The following is a 23,651-nucleotide window of genomic DNA, read 5'->3' as shown; positions in this document are numbered from 1 at the left end:
AAGCGCACTAAAGTGTATAACAGCATCATCGTGAAAAATTAAACGCTCGAAGGTAAGGTAAGAATGTGCCGCAGTGTAGTGCAACAAGGAGAGTCAGTCATCAAACAGCAATAATTGTAAATATCGTAACAAATAAAGCTCAGTTTCTGTCTTGTGTTGTGGTTTATCTTTTCTCGATATCGTTTAGTATAAGCTGTCAATATAGTTTTAATATAATGCCGAGTGATAACCGTCAGCGGAACTGCAGCATGGTGCCCAAGAACTCGCGGTTCCAATGTTCTAATAACAACAACCTTGTACATACGATAACAGCAAGGCAGAGTAAATAGCTTTCCTTTCCGTTCATTTATGTCCGTTTATTAAAGTAAATTACAGGAACTGTTTCGCTCGTCATTTCATTGCATCACACTACTAAAGCGTTACCTCATCCAAAACACTAAGGAAAAGCCACACTAAGGACTGTAGTAACGTCTGGCCGTCTTCCTTCGCTAAACGCACGTTATCCCAGTGTTGCACTCATTGTGACCGTTCGATGTTGTTCAAACTCTCTTCTACGCTTCTGTTTTTTTTCTTTCTTCCATGCCCTCTGTTTCAATCCTTGGTTTTGTTTTCTCTCTCTCTCCCTTATTATAGATACAGTCGACCATAGGTCGAGCTTGAAGCGCAAAATATCGGAACACAGGCCAACGGGTAATGCGGGCGTGGCGTGGCGTATCATCGTCGTGATGCACCACCCGCCAAGCCTGTAGTTTTAGTTTTTCCCTTCATCTACTCTTTGTTGTCCAAAACCCACCACAATCATTGTTAGAGAGCATTCGTATACCCACCTCCCTTTTTCTTTGTCGTGCGTTGGAGTAAACTTTGTAGTAGTTGCTGCTGTTGCTGCTGCTGAATGCACTCGGTTGCGCGCTCTCTCCCAGAAGCGCCTGATTTTGCTTGTTGGTTTAACGTTACGTTAACTTTTGCCTCCGATCCGATCGATACGGTCGATACGGGGTGGGCGTAGGTCTGGGACCGGCCTGGTGAGATTGCAAACCGTGGCTTTTAGTCCATGCCGTACTAATACTACACTCACACTACTGGGAGAGAGATATAACACGTCACTGTTTAGTGTACCGATTGGGAGTCATCGTTACTGTAGTCATTTGTGACTAAAACACTTGCGAAGGGTGTGTGGTGGGTACCCCTTTGTCATGGCTGTCACCTGGTTGGCGTAATGTTCCTAATTTCGTGTTCTTGTACTGTGGACTAGGCGGGGGAATGCTTGGCATACATGCGTGTCGCGCTTTCTGACAACTCTGTCACTAACAACACATGGTCGGTCGGTGGTCTTATGCTTCTCCTAACCGCTTCTACATCGCCGCCATCGTACTACTAACCCCAACTGGCTAGAGAAAGATGCACATTGGTACTTGTTTCACGCAGTTTGGAGCTCATAACTTATGCTCAACTTCAGTATCATTCTGCAAAAGCCCTAGTTTTATAATTCTGGAATATTGGCATTCTTGGAACTTCAAAGGTTTCCCTTCTTCTCCCTTTATTTTTTGTTTTATGTCACATTTTGCACTTCCAACTATTGGCTAATACTACTTCCCAAACAACCCAAAAATCCTTTTTCATCACAAAGGACCTGCACAGTTTACGTTGTATTTTCTGATTGGCATATTCCTGTATTGGTTTTTATTGGTTCGTACGGTTCACACTTTTGTAGCACCTTCCTGTTGTTTGAACTTTGCAAATTCCGAAATGATTAAATTTTACTTTGATAAGGTCTACTCTCCTACAGAGGTATAGGTACAAAGCTAAGTGGTTGAAAGCGTAACATTCACTTCTTTCAAATTCAAACGCCTTAGTACAATGCACCCAAACCCAAAGATCCCGAAGGGGGAATAACAACCATTCGCGTGGATCTTTGAATTGTTCCATACACAAAAATGAGTTTTAGAAACTAAATGCTTTCTCTGTTACTTGGGATATTGTTGTTCACTGTGCGGTTGTGATATAACTCCACGCTAATCGGTTCCCTACCCTGTGCTTCTTTCAGCCATTCGATCCGGTGATTATTACATGTTTGAGGATGTGGAACAAGAGTTCGAGCTGGATCTGATGGAACCGCACGAGTACGACGATGAGTTGGACGAAAGATCCCAGAAAGATCAACGGCTGCGGCGAAGACTAACGCTCGGAAGGGTAAGTGTTTGCTTGGAAGGTTTGGAAGAAGTAATTCCACTTGGTTCCTTTTATAGATTTTATTCAGAAAAGGATGTTTTTTTTTTATTCAGTTTTGGATGATATTGTTGCGTTATCTGTTATGTCGTTATTTTTCCACTCACAGTTTAATATTGTGCACTTTATGTATATGTTTTGTGCCGTTCGTTTCCTGTCTGTTATATTTCTCTGTTATGCGATATGGACAACGGATTACAGCCTATTTAATTTAATTATCTATGTTCATTAGCACTGACGATAGCAACAACAAAGGCCTGTCTGTCTAAAATGATTTCTTTTTGTTCTAATTTTTGCGTTATGACAATGTTGCACTTCACGTTATCTACACCATTGCCTGAACCTACCTCTGCACAACTGTATGCACCACTGAAATCTACCGCGGATATGCATATATGTTCCTGTTTGTCCGTTCAAAACGATTCCATAAAAAAAAAACACTTCCCCTGTGGCTCGTGCCTCTTGCTGTGTGCATCCTTTAATCACGGCTCGTGTTCACCGCAACTTGCAAACCTCTGCACCGTGTGCTGTACTTGCCTGCCGTCAATACCAACCACAGTTGGCCGCCCAACTGCGCAAGCAAAGGCAGCAGGAGGTGTACGAGCTTGCGTACGGCAAGCGCGATGCTAACGAACCCGATGATGATGATGATGACGACGACACTAATGCGGCGGTCGATCAGCCTCTTACGCTAGCGTCCAGCGATCTGCCGGCGGAGGAGGATCCGGCTCAGCCACCGGCACTGCGGCGACGGCGCCTCTCGTCACCGGTCGTACTGAGGCGCGACCATCCGACGCACACTGACCATCGCGGCACAGACGACCGAACGGCTGCACTGGAACGGTCCGCTCTATCCGAACCTTTACCACCAATAGAGGCACAGTATCCACCACCACCACCACCACTACCAACACTACCACAGACAGCTCATTCAGTGAGTTTTGTGTTTTTTTGATTTTCTGTTTCGAGTTTCTGTTTGTTCTTTGCGCCGTTGTTTGAAACTCATATGCGCTGTTGTTGTTTAATGCTACTAGTATCATCGATCCATTGGTGTGTGTGTGTGTTTTCATTGTGTTTTTCTAATCGCTTTGTAATTGTTGTGTTTCATGTAGGCTTTTCCCATTATGTTTTGCATCATTTTTATTTTACTTCTTCATAAGCTCTTTATTACAGCTGTTTTCATAAATTTCATCGAAATATAATTTATTGTTATAACTTTCTTTTTTTCTTCTATTCTTTTGCTTCATTTTTGAGCTTATTCGTTTCATACTTATTATTATTTAATTTGTTTAATTTGCAAACATAGTTTAATATTCTTTAATCTTCTATTTTCATTCTTTTTACGTTGCACGATTGTTCGTTTATGCAGTTAGTCCTTTGTTCTTTTGTTAGTCAATTTCACAAATCAGTATAATATTCAATCATCTCTAAACGTTGTCGTTTTATCCTCATTGGGCTCATCATCATCGACTCTACCTCGTTTTGATTACTCCTACCATTGTGCATTTTGGGGCTTGTTCTACATTTCCTTCTAGACCTGTTACCATTCTGTGCGTTCCCGGGATCTTCTATTTTCCTTCACGACTAATGCGAGCTTATTTGTGTCCATAAGAATAAGCTGTGAAATGAGTAGACTACGGCACTGAGACGTACTTTAGTTTGCACAAGTCGCTATCGCCTCAGCATATCCCATTTTGTTGCAAATGCTTTTTTTTCTGCCAAAATTTCAGCCTCCCAAAATGTTGTCTTGTGAGCTTCGCATCAAATGCGCCAAATTTAGGGTTTAATATTCAACTTCTAATGCCTCCGCCGTGTGCGTGTTGCTTATTTTAGGGTACTCGGCTACGCAAGCCCACTGCCCTGGATGCTCCGGATGCTCAAACGGCCGGCCCAAGCAAGGAACTGCACGCCCAACACTCAATAACGGACGAGGAGGCCCGCCTGCTAAGTGACGAGGAGGATGAGGTGGAAGGCCGCAAGGAGGCAGACGTCGCCGAGGAGAAGAAGAGCAAATTTTCCCTGTCCGGACTGGCGCTAATACCGGCCTTCTTGGCCGGTGTCGTCGGTTCGGTGACGCTAAGGTTACACCGTGCGTCACGCAACTATCGGTACGTGATGCGCGTGCTGACCCGTGAAAAGCAGGTGCTGAAGGAGACGCCCGGCTTTGGTGTTGGCGTGCGTGATAAGGACGGTGTGTGGACGCACTACATCTCGCGATCGGGCAGGTAGGTTGAAGGCGCGAAGGCACGATTGTGCTAAACACAACAAGGAATGTAAAAAAAAACAATACTAGTGCTCGCGTAGATAGTACACACCAACGCGGACGATCTCTGTTGGTTTGTAAATAACCTGGTTGGTGACGGGGAACACTCCAATGTAACAAAACTAACGTCTGTTTGTGTGTGTATATGTTCTTTTAGAAACAGGCTTCAGCTACTAGAGATAGTGAGCAAACTAGTAGTATGTCCCGCATTGCATCTGTTCTGTTTTTGTCCCCAACTCCCTTGCCCCGTACTAGCTATTATGATTTCACATTTAACAACCCCACCTTCGTTCAATTTTGTGCAGTAGTACCTCACCCAAGCCCGAAGAATCGCCTCCACCGTCCGGCGGCACGGTACGGTCGGGCGGTTCTAGTAGCGACGGCGGCGGTAGTCTGTCGTCCCGTACCGGATCACTCGCCTCGCTCAGTAGACAATTGCACAGTAGTAACATTAACGACAACACCGACTACGAGCGGGACTACGCGGAAGCGGAACAGCCGGCATCGGCCGTGCCTTCATCGCCGGCCGTAACGTTCACGGTGTCGGAGGTGCAGCCCGACACGGCGACGGAAAGCGACGCGAAAGCTAACACGATACGCGATCTGCAGGTGTACACCGGTGCAGAACGGCAGCCGGTGGATGATGGGTAATACTAAACTACTAAACACTTCACATGTACTTTGCACTACAACACAACTGACTTCAATTCAGAGACACACTCAACGTGTGATCATGCTACGATCACGCTACAGGGAGAAGAAATAGGAACCTCGATTCAACACGTGACAGCCTTCCGGGTACACACTATCAGCCGGTCTGAACAGTGATGAAGCAAAGATGATTTTGTATTTTGTACTGTTTAAGAGTGCGGTTAATGCTTTACGCGCTAGATAGAACAGACCGTAGAAGCGTTAACATAATATGTACATTCACCACAGATCAAAACTTGCACATATTGTACATACTTTTTTGGAAGCTTTTTTAGTGATTGTATCCATTTTTGCTGAGGTCTTTAGATTGTCGTAAGACCGGTTTTAGGCTATCTTAAGAGGGTCTTAAATCGTCTGTAGACCGTTTTTGGACTGTCTTTAGATCGTCTTTAGATGGCCTGTAGACCGTCCTTAGACTGTCTTTAGATCGTCTTTAGATCATCTGTAAACCGTCGTTAGACTGTCTTTAGATCGTCTTTAGATGGTCTGTAGACTGTCTTTAGATCGTCTTTAGATGGTCTGTAGACCGTTCTTAGACTGTCTTTAGATCGTCTTTAGATCGTCTGTAGACCGTCCTTTAGACTGTCTTTATAACGTCTTTAGATCATCTTTAGATCATCTTTATGTCGTCTTTAGATCGTCTTAAGATCGTCTTTAGACCGTCTGTAGACCATTTTTCTATTATGCCTTTTCTCTTACTGAGATAATTAATGAAATTGCCCTTGTCATGTTTGCGTTTCGTTCAGACTGCATACAGTGAGTGGATTGGGAGCAGCTCTAGCAATGATCAGTCGTAAAGATCCACTCAGGGAAGAGTAAGTATCGTTGGTGGTGTGCCCTTCATTTGCACTAGCTGAGTTGAGGACTCGTATCAATCGTACCCAGCCGTGTGTGCCCTCACTGGGCTGAAGAGATTGATCCTCGCCAAGCACTTAGTATTGTTGTGGTAGTTGCTTAACCTTCATATACTATCCACTTTTTGTGTTACTTGGGTTTTTTGTTGTTGTTTGTATTATTTAACATAATGACTTTTGTGGTATAATTTGATGAATATTTTTTTAAATCTCATATGTTTTTGGGTTATGTTAACCTTTGACCACACACAAACACACACCATCGATAGAATCGAATCGTATTACCAACACCGTAGGCGCAGTACTAGCTTACTACCCGAGATACTCATCTCGGCCCCGTCGGCCGAACGCGGTCTGGACGAGGATGGGATACCGTACCGCTACTATTCCAATGATACACTGGACAGGTACAGTTCCCTGATTCTCTTTCCGCAACAACAAGCAACCAAAAAGAGCTACAAATGTGCAAACGCGTGCACGCACACCACGACACAGCATCGAATAAGATTTGCCTTTCTTTTTCTCGTCACCGGATATTCACGCATACACAATCCACCATAATACACGATTTACAGTGTCCGTTTTACACACATTTCTCACAAGGCTCCTCCAAAAAAACAATTTGATGCACAGAAGCACCTTGTTTGTCCATGCGGAATTCTTTGTGCAATGTATTCGCAAAGTGTGTGAGTGTGCGAAAGGATGGTAAATATTTCTATAATACTGGACTTAGACATTAAACATTGGACTAACGGTGTAGTAGTAGTAGTAGCATGCAAAATACCTATAGTTGGGAAATAACGATTTTCTAATCACAAATAACTACCATTAATGGAATGCCATGTATAGAAATATTTAATCAACATCCATTTCCAGTGTGAAACTTTGTCTATTAATGTAATACTTACGTTTAAAAAGAACAACATTCTGATGTTAAATGTTTCCTACTCAACAGCAAAACCGACGGCAGCTCAACCGAAGCCGTCAAGCGTACGCTGGACGAGGTGAGCTCCGAAGAGGACTTCTCATCGCGCAAACATTCCGTACTGTTCGAGCTGTTCCAGGCGGCCTGGTACGCGATCATGTCGCACACCGACTTCATATGCTACTTTGTAGTATTCCTAAACCAGGTGAGTTTGTTTATTTGAATAGCAAAATTTCGAAGAGCACAATATAATACATCATTTTCTCATTTTAGGTTAACTCAGCCAGCCTGCTGTCACTACCACTTCCTCTGCTGGTAACGCTCTGGGGCACGCTGACCTTCCCCCGGCCGGCACAAACCTTCTGGACGATGCTGATCGCCTACACGCAGATGGTCGTGCTGGTGAAGTGTATCGGGCAGTTTGAGATGTTCTGGTGGAACCAAACGCCGATCCCTTCGAACCAACCGTTCCATGTGGCGCGGCTGTTCGGTATCGAGCGCAAGGATGGCTACGCAACGTACGATCTGATCCTTTTGCTGATGCTGTACTGCCATCGGTTCATTCTAAAGTCGCTGGGGCTGTGGAAATCGGACCCAACGGAAGAGCCGGCCCTGTCCGAGGGGCTGTACCAGGTCGATCCGAACGACGAACGTGCCAAGGCTCTGATGGCTTTGGCAGAGGAAAATGAGAAGAAGTAAGTTTGTGGTGGGGGAACAAGATTGAGCGTGCTTTCTATTCAAATGTTTTCTATTAATTTTTCTACGATCAAGAAAACATCGCCGAGAGTATTTGAAAAACTTAAAAAAAGCACTCGAACAAGCAAAATATCGCCCACTGATGGATGTTAGAAACGATCGAAAAGGTTCCCTTTTTCATGCTTTTATTTCGACCACTTGTATTTAACGTTTGTTTTTCTTTACGTTTAAAGTTCGAAGATCACGAAGAGAAACGGTGATAATATTTCTCAAAAGTCATACCTCCTTCATACGAAAACTTGTTTCAAACGAAAGTGCTCGAATGCTTATACCGCAGTTGCTCGAAAAAATGCCTCTCAGTGTAGCTCAGTTTTTTATCACTGAAGATCCATTCGGGTATTGATGTTTCAATGTTTTGAACTGCTAAGTTGGTTCTAGTTAACTAATTATTTAAATATTTTATTCTTTTTCATTTCTTTTGATGTTCCCCCTTTGCAGGCGCGAAACGTTGGAAATACGTCCACCGGAAGAGCTGACTGGACTGTCGATGGTGAAGATCAACGAAAAGGCGGGCACGATCGTCGAGGAGCCGATTGGAGAGGAATCAAACGTACTCTGCGTATCGATACACCCAGAGCCGACCAAGAAGTACTTCCCGCAGATAGCGAAGGAAGCATTCCTGCGCTACTCGGCCGCCCTGAAGGCGTTCTTCGTGCAGCTGCTCGATCGACAGTCGCGCAAAACGACCGACGTGTACGGGTACATGTTTTTGTGCGATTTCATCAACTTCTTCGTCATTCTGTTCGGCTTTTCGTCCTTCGGGGTAGGTTAATCGAACAATTAATCGTATTGTAAGATAATTAACCGCATTTGCTTCGCGTTTCCGCGCAGACACAAGACGGCGATGGTGGCGTACTGTCGTACTTTGAGGAAAACCGCGTGCCCGTCACCTTCCTGCTGATGCTGATCATACAGTTCTTCCTGATCGTGGTCGACCGGGCGCTGTATCTGCGGAAAAATATTCAAGGGAAAATCATCTTCCAGTTCATACTGATCATCGGGCTGCACGTGTGGATGTTCTTCGTGCTGCCCGCGACGACCGAGCGCAACTTTAATGCAACCACACCGCCCGTCCTGTACTACATGATCAAGTGTTTCTATCTGCTGTTTTCGGCGTACCAGATACGGTGCGGCTATCCGGCCCGCATTTTGGGCAACTTCCTGACGAAGGGCTTCACGATGGCTAACTTCTCCGGGTTCAAGCTGTTTATGACGGTGCCGTTCCTGTTCGAGCTGCGCACGCTGATGGACTGGATCTGGACGGACACGTCGATGACGCTGTTCGATTGGCTCAAGATGGAGGACATCTTTTCGAACGTGTATCAGCTGAAGTGTATGCGGCAGCTGGAGGAAGATTTGCCGGCACCGCGCGGCCAGAAGAAGGGCGCAATGGTGAAGTATCTGATGGGGGGTGGTATGATGTTGGGCATAATCTTTCTGATCTGGTTCCCGCTGGCCCTGTTTGCGTTTAGCAATGCGGTCGGTCAGCCGAACATTCCGCACGACGTGTCGGTAGAGCTGCGCATCGGGACGTACGAGCCGGTGTACGCGATGAGTGCACAGAACAATAGCATTTATGGGTAAGAGTGTTTGATTATGTTCCAATGGTGAATGTATTTATTAATTTTTCTTTTTTCGTTTTTACAGTCTCACACCAAACAATTGGTCCAACTTTACGGCGCCCTTTATGGAGCGATCGGCCCAAACGTTCCTCTCAAACTACGAACCGGCCGACGTGGCGGCTGTTCAGCTCGGCATAAGCTCCGCGTCGATCTGGAACATTTCCCCGCCCGATCGGAACCGGCTGCTGTACGATCTGATCAACAACGTGACGCTAACGTGCCGCTTCCGGTACACGATCAGCCGGATGACCAACTCGAAGGAAAACCCGGGCGTCATCTCCGAGGAGCGCACCTACCAGCTGTACGACGGGCCGGCCCGGCAGGCGCTAATCAATTCGCTCAGCCGAACGAAACCGGACGAAATGGCGGTACTGATGAACATTATGCCCAAGTTTCTGCGCGTCCAAAACAGTGGCTCGATACGGCCCGTTCATCAGCTGGTTAAAACGGCTGACGGTAAGCGGTGGTGACAAGTAGCCTTTCAAATGATGGATTTTCACGCGTACTTTTCTCCTTTATTCGCGTTTGTTTGCAGGCGATGAGGACGAAGAGAACTATCGCAACATGCAGCTGCGGCAGCTGTACATGGACGAAACGTCCAACACGAGCTGGTGGCAAGCGATGGAGGACTGTACGGACACGCTGTACGAGAAGTACTTTTCCCGGCTGCCGTATGCTGACTGCACCAATTTTCTGGTGATTTACATGTTCAACGACAAGATATTCCCCAGCACCATCAGCTCGATTGCGGCGGGCGGGTAAGAAGCTCTAGAGTGTGGGGGTCGCTGTGTGTTAAAAAATAAGCTGAATTAACCCTCTCTCTCCTCAGCATTATTGGTATCTACTCGACGATGATACTGGTGTTTTCGCGCATGCTGCGCACGAGCATCTTTTCTGGCGCGAGCTCCAAAATCATGTTCGAGGATCTGCCGTACGTCGACCGGGTGCTGCAGCTCTGTCTCGACATCTATCTCGTGCGCGAATCGTCCGAGTTTACGCTGGAGGAGGATCTGTTTGCCAAGCTGCTGTTCCTGTACCGGTCGCCCGAGACGATGATCAAGTGGACGCGGCCAAAGAATGAGGGCGGCGGCGACGACGAAACGGACACGATGACCGATCAGCCCGAAACGCACCCGAAGCAGGAGTAGGGGGATGCCCGGTGGTTGATGATATTTTGTTGTTTTTTGTGATACAAAGCGAACTTACTGCTACTGTTAGGGCGTGGCGTGTGGGACACGTGGTGTTTGAAGTTGGAAGTTCCGCGGTGGAAGGTGTTTTGAAGTTGGATACTTTTATTGATCGTTGTTAGGTTATTGGTACGAACAGCTGCACACAACTGCATAACAAAACAAGCAATAAACGGTAGAAGAGAGGTAGGCAGGAGAGTGCATTACGACAGTGGATTTAAAGTGGACGAGAAGACAGCAGACAATCGACAGGCGGCAGCGTGGTTTAGTTTAATGCGACAAGAAATTGTAAACGCAGCAAACAAAGTGGCACAGTTATTGTGTGTTACCTGTACATAGAAGACATCAAAATGGCGCCAAACATTACGAAACGAAACGTTTACATTTACAATTATGCTAGAATTTAATTCGCAATGCTAGTCGAACGCGTAGCCCCATTTCCCCATGTTAATGTGGGGTCAGAAAGAGAGAGGGAGAGAGAGAGATTCACACGTGCATTATTATCGTAATTTATATTCGCTTATCAATCCCCACTCCTATTTGGATTCGAAACAGTTTTTTGCATACATCAGAAACGATCATCACGGTCGCTGTGGGGCTTTGCCGTTGCTTCCAGTGACCACCTTCCCCCCTCCCGGCGAACCATCCCTCTCGAATTTGTTGTTTCACATCTCCTTTCTGCAACAGCATTTCATCTCATTTTCTAGTGCGTAATTCAATCGAAATTTGTAACATTTAAAAATAAAGCGGAAAACCCATGCCGGAACTGGAACTTTTCCGGGTGAAGTTGAATGGTGGTTAATATTTTGAAGACAAAACTTTTTAATGTAATTGTAAAAAAAGCACAAATGAGAAACAGAAATCGATCAGAGTATACTTCACACACACAGACAGAGCAGTTTTGCTTTATTTACCACCCCAAATTGCATTTTTTGTTTCGTTTTTTTACGCTAGTAACCGTACACACAAGTGTTTTCCCCACAAAAATACACACACCACCACCTACTTCCAAAGCCCCTTCGAATGTCCCTTTATCCCGCCTGCTTATCGGCCAAACCGCATGTGCCCATAGTCATCGAACTGGTCGCCCTCGCCGCCCCGCTTGCCGAACCGCATGTGACCATAATCGTCGAACCGTTTCATCAAGCCATCACCCCCCTGCTCATGATCCTCGTCGTCCTCCTCCTCCTCGTCATCGTTCAGCAGTGTTGGCGTCCTGGCGCCGGTTAGAAAACCCTCCAAGCTAAACCGCATCTGGTCCTGCTCGTCCACAGCCGGATCGTCGCCAAACCGGTCCACTGTGGCTGGGTTACGCTGCATCAGCTGAGGTCCTTGCACAGTCCGGCGGTACGCTTGATAGGCACCAATTACGCCAGGGTACTTTCGATCGTGCGGCCGCATTTTCGATCTCGCTCGGTAAACGTTCGTATCCTTGAGCCGTTGGTGCTGCTGCTGAAGATGATTTATAGTGGCCTCGTCGGAGGTGGACGAACCGGGCTGCTGCTGCTGGGAGTGTGGTGCCGCCAGTACCAACGATCCGATCGGTTGCGCTTCGGCAAAGTGCACGTAGTAGTAGGCCGCGTAAGCTGCCAGGGAAACGGCCAGCGCAAGCGTTACCCGTGCCATGGTAACGCGGTAACACACTCACTGCTCACTTGGGTTTGTTCACAGCGCACCGGCAAGCAGTCGCTCTCTGCAGTCCCGAATGGTGCGGTAGTGCAGCTTTTATACTCGCTTTTGGAGGTAAGTTCCTTTTTCTGTTGGCGTGGTGGTGCGATGCAAGTCACGTTCACTAGCAAACATTATGCTAATATTTTTCTCTTACTTCTCTCTTTTTTTATTGTAGCGATGGATGAAAATCTTGCATTGACTTCCCGAGATACGGCGGCGGCTAGAAGATGATTGTTTTTGCGTTTTTCCGCGCTACACCGATGGCGGTGCATGGGAGTAATCTAATTATCCTTGTCGGGCGCTGGTCGGGAATAATTGCTCAACGCGCGCTCGAACCTGTCAAATGAGGATTTTCACCGCAAATTTAATCGGAACCTGGCAGGAAGAATCCCGGAACGCGAAACGGCAGGAGCAGCAGCTCTATCTACGTAAGTAAACATGTTATTGTTTTTTTTAGGTTTAAACAAACATTTTATTGCTTAAAGTGAGGAACACAAGAACACAGTTTATGTTTAAAAAAAACGCCATCACTTTCCACTTGTGTAAGGCACGTGGCTTTAAGCTCCAGTACAGTAATGGTTCACGCAAAAGTTTTTTGGGGTGGAAATCACTTAAACACTATTTTAAACACATAAAACGAACACACAAACAGATACATTTCTGAGGTGATTTCACTACACATCGGTACAATTGCGTTCCCGCGCTGCTCCCGCCGGCTGCTGCTTGGTGGTGTTGAAGAACAGCCCCTCCCGGTAGGTGAGAAACACCGACGAGCACAGGATGTCGGACGATTGATCCGCGCCGGAATCGTTCGCAGCACGCAGCACCACCCGCCGGGGACTCCGGCCATGCTGTTTCCTCGCCCTGCCGACCGAACCGCCGTACACTTTCCGCTTATCGATCTGGCCACCGTCCACCGTACCAGCGACGATCTGCAACCGGCCCGACTCCGCGTCTCGTTCCCTCGCCGTGCCAGCAATCGCGTACCCGCCCGCTCCGCCCGGCCTTGAGCGCTGATACTTCTCCGACCAATCCTGCTGGTGCCGTTTGAGCGAGGCACTTGTCCCGAACGCAGGATGAAACGCAGTTTGCGGTCTACCCTCGCTCGCTACCACCACATCGGACGGGAACATGGCACTCATCCGCTTGGGGAACAGCTTCGGCTTCAGCCTGTTGTAGCCCTGGTAGACGGTGAGGAAGCGGTCCAGCTTGCAAGTGAACTTTTCCGACGGTTCGAGCGAATGGCGCAGCTGTTTGGTTTTCTCCTTCGCTAGCAGCAGCACGCGAGTTGGTTGTATCATGCTGAGATTGATGCTATTGGTTCACTGTATGGCTTTGTCCTGTGTTGTGTTCTCCGAATGCGTTCTCGGTTGCAACTGTCGGTTGGTGGTGCAATGCCGGGGTAATTTATAAGTGCGTCGTGGCCCTACTGTAGTACCACCTGTTGCCATGCTGGCAGCTAATTGGAGGTATGTCCGCTGTTGAGTAAGAGGTGTTAGCATTGTAACGACTGTTGAATAATATAAGACAAGCCATTGCAGGAGGCACCACGAGAGGCAAAGGAATCGTTCTGTAGCGTGCTGTTTGATCGAGCTCGGGCCGCGACTTTACGTCATGTCTGGGCGGGCAGCGTTAAGTAATCCTATTACGTGGATAGGTTTTTGGATGGGCGGCCGCTTCCTGTAGGGACGGAGAGGAAACAGAACGGCCTAATTAGTCGCACTCAGCGGTCGGCTCGAATGTGTCGAAGAAGTGGTGACAATTTGCGCCTAAGTATATACACACAATCGATGGTCATGGTTTGGGCGCGTGAGGTAACACCGCCTGGTCTCCAATGCCACTCTAGGCTAGTGAACTCTTTCTGTAAGAACCTGGGTTTGTGTGGGGTGAGGGCACTATTCCAGGAACTTTAAAGGGTTCCTGCGGGTTAAAGGATATTAAGGTAGGGCGGTCCCTATAAACAGGAAAGGAAAAATTGGGTTTGTTTTATGACGTACGAGAGCGATCGAAACAGGCGCGAAAGATTAACCCAACAAACACTTCACGTGATCAGTCACATGTTGTTAATCTGGGTTTCTTTCTGTTCTGCTGAAAAAAAAAATCCCAAAAACCCGAGGCTAAAAATAAAACAATACTAAGACATGTGTTCGTTCTATTTTTCCTTTTTTTGTTTATTTTTTGGGGGGCAAATTGGACAAACTGGCAAAACCGTTTTCATTTTCCAACGTGTGGCCAGTTGACCGTTTAGCTTAGAAGAATGTTGCAGAGGACAATATCCATTTTCCATTATATAGCTTACACACACTCTTCAAGCACGATCTATTAATCGACTGAAACGCTGTTGTCGGGAGGAGGTTTACAATTGTTTGTATGTTTTTTTAGCTTCAAAATTGTGTTCTAACTTATGTTGTTTGGTTTCATTTTGTTTCGTTATCGGTTTTTTGTTTTTTTTTTTTTTAATTTGTTTTGGTGTACTGTTTACAGTCTAGCCTCACTTGTTTCTAGTGTCGATTTGTTCGTGTTTTATTCCTCTTGTTTTTTCCTCTTCTTCGATTAAACTTTCAATAAAATCAATAAAAGGGACATACAATTCAACTCGTTTTTAGCAAAAAAGTTCATCTTCCGTTTTCATTCATTAATAGATACGCTTTGGGGGCGGTTTTTCTTCTTTTGTCCTTTACTTTTCGTTTCTTTACTTTTGATATTTGAGTTCGAGTGAAATGTTAAATTTGTTTTATTTTATTTACCTTTTTTATATTTATTAACGCTATAAGCTTTCTTTTCTTGTTTCCGCATTTTTCGGTGTATGATAAATCTGTTTTCTTTATCTCTCTCTCTCTCTCTCTCTCTCTCTCTCTCTCTCTCTCTCTCTCTCTCTCTCTTTGTGGTTTCATGCCGCAGATAAATTGTTTGTTATTTTTCTTCTCTTTTTTAGTTGAACACTGTGCTTTCTTTATTGTATATTTAGCTATTCTGGTTTGCCTGTTTGTTTATAAGTCTCTTTAGAAGAGCAATTAAATAGAGCTTTAAAGCATTGCTTAATCTGGGGGTTTCGGTAGCATCGGCATAACAGTAAACTGGTGTCCCTTACCTTACCGGCACCATCCGACGAGCAGAGTAGATTTTTGTTGGCTATGCTTGGCAAAATTTAAAGTTTGAAGCACGATCACACCGTATACGAGATCGCGGTAACAGACAACATGGAAAGAACCATAAAACTTATTTAACTGTTTCAGACTGAATGAAGAGAATCAATCATCGACACAACAGATCACATCGTTTTAACCACCGTCGGCAAAATCGCAACAAAAAAACACCAATCGGCATTTTTTTAAATAGTGTGTGCTGCTTCTTCCTCGCTAGCAATTGATTCTAAATTTATTTTCGTCTTTTTTCTACTTTTATCTCTTCTCCTTCTTATCTTGTTTGCCTAGTGCATTGTATTGTCTCATTTTACTTTTGCTCATAAATTTACCTATGGTAATAAGTTTGATTTTTATTTTTTAGTAATAATTTATCTCTCTTCGTTTGGCTAACTTCGTTTTTTTCCTTTACGTTTCTCTTGATTGGTTTTTTATCTTTTCTTTCCTTTTATATCATGAATGTAAGTGTGGTTGCAAGATAGGTTAGGCTTTTCTAGTTGGCCTTAGTTTTTTTACTCTTTTACTCATGCGATACTAAGTAATAAACAACTATCATTTTTTATTGTCACATTTAAAGCTACTTTTCTTGGAGTTTCAGTATGTTTTTCCTCTTCCTTTTCTTTTCCATTTATTGACGTTGTTTTGTGGTTGTATGTTGCGAAATGTTGTTGTTCTTTTGTTGTTGTTGTCTTGCATATATGTTTGTATATGTGGTTGGCGTGTTGCTTACGTTTTTTTATGTTTTCTTTTTCTATATTTTATTTCGTTTTACCTATTCCATCCTACTCGCACAGCAAATGTGTTTTATTTGTTTTCAATTTGGTATTTGGTTTGTGTCGTTGTAGAAAAAATTGATCTAATTCGCTCTATCATATTGTCGACGTACTATGCTAAGAAGAAAATGTTTCTATTACAACACGCTTTTTACTGTAGTAGAATCGGTCACGAATTGTTAGGAAATAACACGGTTTTTGGGGTTTGTTTGTTTTTTTATATTAACGCTTTAGAATTTTGCACATATTTTTCACCATTTTGCAGCGGAGAATTTCTTTCTTTTAAGAGGAATATGGTTTTTTCTTTCCTTTCTTTGAGCAAGCACCTCCAAAGCACATAAAGCTGTAAAAGTAATAAAATAACAAGTAAAATAAAGAGAAAACTTATCAAAAATAAGGTAACAAAAGTAAATAAGAGTAACAAAATAAAGAAAACAAATTATATGTTTAGTTGTAAAAAAATGAAATTCATTTCGATACTATTTGCGTTACAGATTGTAAACCAACTTAAGACAAAAACAATGTACACATAATGTTATTGCGGTATTTCTCCTCTCTCTCTCTCTTTTTGCACAGTACGATTGCCACTTGCCAACACACAAAAGTACACCGTAAGCTGAATACACAAAATTGATGAAGAAGCGGTCAGGTGTTGGTCTCATGCATCAAAACCACTTGTACCTAAGCAGTCGTTTTCGGTACTTAATTGCTGTAAGTACGAGTAAACCTGTTTGATCTAACGAAAAACAAAAAAAACCCCCCCTAAGTCACGTGGCCACTGTTGCTTGTGTTGCGTTGGTTTAATGGTATGAACAGCGTAAAACACCTCTTTAAATGTACGTCCCATATCCCGATTTGGCCCGAGAGGCAAACGCTTTTGCGGTGTTTATATAAGTAAGCAAAGCCCATTTGTTTTTTAATCAAAAAATGCTATGACACTGTCCTGGTGTACTCGATATCGTTTGCTTCGAAACGTTTAGCACGAATTGTGAATACAGTTACAACGGTTTACAACTTTTTTATCCTTATTTTGTGGCTCATTCCGATACATTTAAAATGGGACATTTCGAGCTTTAGGGATTTTAAATGGGTCTTATAGCGAAAGAAAGCTATTGCGAATGGCTAAACCCTACTACTGAGAACGCAATGTTTTCTCGTATTTGGGAGGCTCTTGTAGATTTTTACTTTTCACATCAAAAAACGAGCGATACATCAGTAGCTAAGCTTTACTTTAGTTTGCTAGTTATACCATCTGTTTTTTTTCTTCTTCTTCAACTCTATTTCACTAGGCATTTTATACCCATTTGGTACCTAGTTGACTGAACACTCGGTTTTTGATTTGTTTCTCAGCTTTACTTTATTGTCATGGCATTCCGGTACGCTCATTGTCGTGAGCCTCTTTCCTTCGGATCGATGTACGCTCTGTTCTCGTGTCGCTTACGTCGTCGTCAATATATAAAAACGTGTTTCTGTGTTAGTGTGTGCGCGTGTTACTTCCGCTCCGAACCTGTGCGCAAAAAGGGAGAGTAGTTTGTAAGAGTAGTAGTAGGTAGTAGTACTTTGGACAAGCAACAATAGAACCAGGAAACAACGGAGCTAGTAAAATGTGGCTTAACACGAGAATCGAGTAAAAGAGAAGGAAGGTTCACTTTTTTTGTTGTTGTGTTGTGTTTGTTTTTGTACGATACAGTTTTTCGAGATAATTTCGAGTCGAGTGCGAATGCGGTTTTGGTCGATCTTTCTCTCTCTCTTTCTCTCTTGTCTACGCTTGGGAGATTGATAGTGCGTCAGTGCGCTTAACGTGAAAGTTTGGGGCGGGCAATAAAAACAGTACAATTCTAAACTTCATCTATTACTGATATAACCAGCTTTGTACTAGTGGAAAATTGATATACTTTTAGTTGTACTGATCGCTACAACTGATACGCAACGTGTGGTTGAGTGTACGTCTGTGTGTGTGTGTTAATGTCAATATCAGGTAGATAGGGTGTGATTGTGAGGGATCTGCTAGTTAGTAGTTAGTAAGAGTAGTAGTAAGAGTGTGATAACAGTGTACGTATTCGATACTAAAAAGGAGAGTGGTGAATTGACTTGGTGAAGGAAACGCGTAAAATAAATTAATCATCCCTACTCGATTGCCGCTTACAAAAACAGATTACATACTAGACAGTTGGGTGACAGCTTTACTTAAGTCTCCACGCTGTACTAATAAGCGACTTATCATAATGCTCCAATAAGTCAATTTTGTTCTGCAGATTGTATACCTTTAGGCAGAGGTTGTAATACAGCCGCCTAAATGCATGCAATCTGCATTACAAATCGCACTTTCGAGCCTCGTGTCGTGTCTGCTGGTGACAAATACTCGCTCACCCATTATCGTGAACTGTCACACTGACGTTTGTTGGAAGATATGTCGATTTATAAAATCTTGCACACCCGGCTTGGCCGGCATTAACTCTAGCGCACCAGGTAAGAGTCCGCACGCTCTCTCTCTCTATATCTCTCTCGGTCGGTATGTACACTAACATGCGTTATATAGGATCTAGGCTAGGCAAATGCAAACTGTACCCCTCCCCGAACATTTCTGTTGCCCAAGGAAGCAGGGAAAGAAACGGAACTGGCACTCTTACCCCACATTTTTCGTCATTCCAACACTGCTCCATAAGAGGGGTCTAAGTTGTCTAGTTTGCAAGCAAGGTTCGATTATGTGTCACTGTCTACGGTATAGATTATTGTTCCTCCGTTCCTGGGGTGCGTTCGTTTTGCTTGGTTTTCCTTTTTTTAAAAATACTTCTCCTGCCGACCGTAGCCCGCAACTGGCCAGTCTGGTTTTGTTTTGTTTTTGATTCTGTATGTATATAAGTATGTATAATAGATCTGTATATATATCTATATTTATAAGTCTGCAGGACTGTGCAGGCCGGCACAGTCCTCAATTTTGTTAAACGGTTTACTATAATTGTTCATTTTATACTCTGTGTTTCGCGCTACTTTATAAATTATTGTCTCTCTCTGTTTGCTACCATCTAAGGACGCGCGGGCTTGCCGCACGCGGGAACACCGTGGCCACAATTGACCTTCTTTTTTTTGAAGCCTTAGGACCTCCACTTTCGTATTTTTTTTTGTTTGCTGTTTTATATTTCGTTTCAACTGGACGAGTTTCACTATTTAAATCATTTTTTTTTGCTTAGATTTTCTAGCTCCTCCTACGTTAGAAGCACCTGGTGGACAGGTAAACCCACCAGCGTGGTAGTACCACCAACACAAACAAGCGACGAAACTCTATTAGGAACAATTGCTCGATTTTGCGTTGATTTCTCCTTCATCTCTCCAATTCGAGTACTACCGCGGAGTGTTTGGGCGCGTTGAGGGAAAGCACAAACACAAAGACATTCTACGCACAGTCTAGTTAAATGCTCTACCAATCGACCGCGTCCGACGAGGGCTAAGCGGCTGAGCTAAAAAATGGGGGTTCCTTTCCAAAGCGATCCTCCACTGGTGGACTCTCTGACGTTTGTCTAATACTTGTCCAACGAGCGGTACTTCACACTTCGTGACATATCTGCGGCTCTGGGAGGTCAGTTCTGTAGTTACTTAACTAACACCTTGAAGCCAAGCAATAGGATGGCGCAGGGGACTTCCCTTATAGACTTAAGGAGTTTAGAAGCGCTCGCAACCTCCAACAAGCCGTGCCGCAGACGGGAAAGGAAACGGTCCCTTAAATACTATACTAAATACTCTACGTGGGTTCCCATGTCTCATCGATTGATCGTCAGCGTTCGCACGTAGCGCGGGTCCATCTCCTCCAGGTCGCGGCCCTTCGTTTCTGGCACGACCATGATGACGAAGAACAGCCCCACGCAGGATATGCATGCGTACAGCCAGAACGTACCGTGCAGCCCGAGAAAGCTCTGCAAAGGGGGACATAACAACGAGGTTAGGAATTTAATTTAAGAATGTTGAAGAAGAGCCGCCATACCTGAAAGTCCACGAACGTCTTCACGCTGAGAAAGGCGCAGAAGTAGCTGAAGCTGGTAGCGATCGAGCTGCCTACTGCGCGGTACTCGAGCGGGAAGAGCTCTCCAACCAGTAGCCAGGAGATAGGCGATATCCCTAGGGCAAAGGCCACGGTAAACACGAGCACGCACAGCAACGGTATCCAGTCGTTCTGGCCTGCCGCCATGCTAACGTCGGATAGGACGCCTCCTTCGGCCACAAGCATCTTGCTCGTTTCGCCATAGTACACGCACGAGCCGAACCCGGCCAGCGCAAGGGACATGAAGATACTGCTGACGATCAGCAGCGGGATACGACCGACCGTATCGATCAGCAAACCGGAAAGCATCGAGGCTAGCAGCTGCACAAAGCCTACTGCAATGGCCGCACCGTGCGGGTTCATCCCCGCGAACGTTTTGCGGAAGATGGTGACGGCGTAGAAGTTGAACGAACTGGCACCTGGTGGGGAAGGATCGAAAAAGAAGGTGTTAATGAGATCAACTAAGATCTTTTGGGAGATCACAATGTTAGGACCTACCAGTGAAACGCTGGAAGATCATCAATCCGCACGTGATGAGGATTGGTTTGACTAGACGCGCGTTGCGCAGGACTGACTTGACGTTCGCGACGATCGCCGAAAACGAGATCATCTCGATGTAATGGCGAAGTCCGGGACGTCGATCACCTCCCAGTGGTAGGCCGTTGGTGCCATCTACTGGCACCGTACCGTTCGCGGTCGCTGGCGCTGAAGAGCTGAGTCGATTCAGCAGATTCATGCGCGTCGTCCGTACGTTCGAGCGGATCGTGTCCAGCTCGAGCTCCACGTTTTTGTGCGGTCCTCGCAACCATTGCAGTGAGCTGGGAAAAAGGGAAATAAGTACCTTAGTACCATAGTGGACAGTCTTGCACGCGTGCACACTTACCGGTGTGCCTCCTCGTCGCACCCTCTTAACACTAGGAAGCTCGGCGTTTCCGGTATATAGATCACAGATATGAAGAGCATTATCGGTGCCATCGCGATCAGCATGGCCAGCTGGCGCCAGTCCAGGTACGCCCCGAGCAGGTACGAGATCAGCATACCGAAGTGGCCGGCAATCTTCTGGATGGCGCTGAGGAACCCTCGAATGTCCGGCGAAGCGATCTCGCTCACGTACACCTGCGCCACGGTTGAAACGATCGCACAGCAAAATCCACCGACGAACGCGGTAAAGAACATCGTTTCGACCGATTTGGCAAACATCGTCAGTAACCAGGAGATGGAAAATGGGAGTGACATCAGGGTGAGAACCCGCTTGCGCCCGTACTGCATCGCCAACCCGCCGAACATGCCGCCGAACAGGGCGCCGAGCAGGGAGAGGCTAGCGATCCAGCTGACCTGCTGATCGTTCACCGAGAAGTGGGTGTAGTTGCCGCGCTTCACATTTTGCAGCTCCTGCAGATTGTCAATGGCCGGGCTGGAGTAGCCTTTCCCAAGACCGGCGGCAAGCGGGCCGAGCGATACGGCGAGTGCTGCAATTATCTGGAAGAAAATGGACGGAAAGAATGCAACATAGAGGATACAGTTGGGGGACTTTTGATTATGGTTGTTTGTCAGTGTGATGTGCATTGTGCAATGGATGTTCCATTTTGTGTGCCAGTCGTTTGTTGAGAGATGTAAATTATCCATCCCAATGGCGCCCCATGGTTATGATTCTTTCGACGAGAAATTCATATTATTCTCTGTCGCTTGTTGTCTTGGCGCCTCGTCTGTCATTTGTGAAAATGATAATACTCTCGATCAATCACGCGTCGTTGTGGATGCACATTATTTGACATTAATGTCCCAAAACGCCCCCGATGCCCGGAATGATGGAGAAATTGTAATCAAACGCACCAAACGGCGTACAAAAAGGAATAAAAGAGGCCAACAATTCTATTGTTGCATGCAGTTGCGCGTTCAGAATGCACTAGTACTCTAACTCTACGAAAGCCCGGCGGGATGCGGGTCTAGTGGAGTGCAATTATGTGTGATTACACCATGCACGCGTAGGATGAGCGAAAATGGGCCTACAGCGGCTCATTACTGCATGGCGCATGGACGTGTGGGCAGAATCAATAGGAATGTCGATGGAGGTTTTTTTTGCGCTCATTCATTTGACTGAACAGTGACAAAGCATTTCAGTACGGTTCATGGAATACTAATTTTCGAATTGTTTCGTAATGGAGGGAAGGATGTTTGATATGCTGAAAAGGGTTGATTGGTATGGTCACCACGGGTTGGCAAGCTTTTCAAGGGCAGTTTTCAAGAATGAAACAGGCTTTGGGTCGGATATTGAGATCTTGTTTGATAATTGTCATCAAAATAATCTTTTAGCAATGACCTTAGAAAGAATCAAGTTTCAATTTCTGGAGAGCTGTTAAGTTCTTGAAATTTAGATATTTTGATCTTGCAATTTATAGAAAGATTTTAAGTTTCGTTAAGGACTGTCTCCAAATCCTTAAGATCCCAAGTAGATCTCGTAATTTATAATGTGTTATGTGATTAATTGACATTACCGACCTAAATCTTTGTCTTTTTTCTGCAGATTTAAATGCTGTAGTATTGCAATAACAATGTAATCTTAACGCCCAACTGGGTTTGAATCGATCCAAAGTTTACGAGTCAGATTTTGTCCGAAATAGTCGGTAACACGTGTGAATCCAATTAATAGTCCAATTCAAAAGAAATATTTTAAACTGTTTATAGCACAAAATATCAATCCACTACACTAATAATAAAACATTCCCCGTTCACATTCTCACATCCTGCTGGCAAAATTTAATGCACCTTCGTGTAAATAAAAAGCCGATAATGCCAACCGATAATGATCTGCCAAATAAAGGCACATCATTGACCCGGTTGCAGTATCCCCTTTATATCCAATTATCGCTGCGGCATTTCGATAGAGTTCTGAAGGCACACACGTAGAAATGCATTTTTATTGTCTGCAGGGGTAAAAAAACGAAACAAAACCCGTTAGACCTGTTGCCGTCGCTGGCAATTACTGCTTACTTGCATCGATCATCGATCACAATCGGTGGGATGTGCGTGGGCCAAATGCAAATGCCTATGCGACAAGCCGGGCCAGCACCAGCCGACTGTAAATTACCGGTCAATTATGAAAAGTACACAATTTAATTTTAATTGGAAAACACACTTTTCCCGACACAGCTTGTGTGTGTGTGTGAGAAAGGTGCGAAACATGCCGTTTTCAACACCTGCAGAGTAAGGGGCTGTTGTTGGTGCTAGGTACCCTAGACCGGTCGAAGCTTTGATCAGACGTTGTCACCGATAAAGAAGGACGACATTGATCTATGCTTCGGACCGGGCTCCGGTCCAGGGTGGGAACGTTGTAGACATGTTTTGGTTAATTTTATCGTTGCATAGATAAAACTCGACTGTAGAGTGGGCAGTGGTCGTAGTGGACCGGTTAGGCGGACAACCCTGCCGGGGGAATGCTTGCTGCGCCAGGAAGACATAAAACCCAACTCTTCTGGGTGTACGC

The 23,651-nt window shown here is 45.1% G+C and overlaps 3 protein-coding genes across 20 annotated transcripts in view; 1 reads left to right on the top strand and 2 right to left on the bottom strand.

The window, feature by feature from the left end:
• Nucleotides 1–11,351, top strand: part of LOC120904937 (piezo-type mechanosensitive ion channel component) — a 39,159-nt gene extending 27,808 nt beyond the window's left edge. For 12 of the 18 annotated variants that reach the window (XM_040315453.1, XM_040315452.1, XM_040315451.1 and 9 more), the window contains 13 exons: nt 634–690; nt 2,045–2,190; nt 2,786–3,160; nt 4,060–4,451; nt 4,795–5,136; nt 5,947–6,015; nt 7,010–7,184; nt 7,253–7,674; nt 8,174–8,498; nt 8,567–9,315; nt 9,383–9,813; nt 9,893–10,115; nt 10,187–11,351. In XM_040315453.1, the coding sequence (XP_040171387.1) occupies nt 634–690; nt 2,045–2,190; nt 2,786–3,160; nt 4,060–4,451; nt 4,795–5,136; nt 5,947–6,015; nt 7,010–7,184; nt 7,253–7,674; nt 8,174–8,498; nt 8,567–9,315; nt 9,383–9,813; nt 9,893–10,115; nt 10,187–10,505 (4,025 nt within the window). In that variant the 3' untranslated portion in view covers nt 10,506–11,351. The remainder of the gene's footprint in view (nt 1–633; nt 691–2,044; nt 2,191–2,785; nt 3,161–4,059; nt 4,452–4,794; nt 5,137–5,946; nt 6,016–7,009; nt 7,185–7,252; nt 7,675–8,173; nt 8,499–8,566; nt 9,316–9,382; nt 9,814–9,892; nt 10,116–10,186) is intronic. The other 6 variants (XM_040315457.1, XM_040315467.1, XM_040315464.1 and 3 more) reach the window with 5 other exon arrangements.
• A 59-nt stretch (nt 11,352–11,410) lies between these two features.
• LOC120904939 lies at nt 11,411–12,561 on the bottom strand. Its single transcript, XM_040315469.1, has one exon. It carries the CDS (start codon nt 12,168–12,170, stop codon nt 11,589–11,591), a length of 582 nt encoding a protein of 193 aa, XP_040171403.1. The 5' UTR covers nt 12,171–12,561; the 3' UTR covers nt 11,411–11,588.
• A 2,098-nt stretch (nt 12,562–14,659) lies between these two features.
• LOC120900285 overlaps nt 14,660–23,651 on the bottom strand; it is a 100,238-nt gene continuing 91,246 nt past the window's right edge. Inside the window, exons 4-7 of the mRNA XM_040307078.1 lie at nt 21,051–21,646; nt 20,666–20,985; nt 20,111–20,586; nt 14,660–20,042 (exon numbers count right to left, since the gene is read on the bottom strand). Coding sequence (XP_040163012.1) covers nt 19,890–20,042; nt 20,111–20,586; nt 20,666–20,985; nt 21,051–21,646 — 1,545 coding nt within the window. The 3' untranslated portion in view covers nt 14,660–19,889. The remainder of the gene's footprint in view (nt 20,043–20,110; nt 20,587–20,665; nt 20,986–21,050; nt 21,647–23,651) is intronic.

Source organism: Anopheles arabiensis, chromosome 3 (genome assembly GCF_016920715.1).
Source record: "Anopheles arabiensis isolate DONGOLA chromosome 3, AaraD3, whole genome shotgun sequence".
Classification (NCBI taxonomy): Eukaryota; Metazoa; Arthropoda; class Insecta; order Diptera; family Culicidae; genus Anopheles; species Anopheles arabiensis.
This window is presented reverse-complemented; position numbering and strand designations above follow the sequence as displayed.

Bases quoted from the DNA above. Each gene is read 5' to 3' on its own strand.
- LOC120904939 (XM_040315469.1), bottom strand. From the start codon at position 12,170: ATGGCACGGGTAACGCTTGCGCTGGCCGTTTCCCTGGCAGCTTACGCG.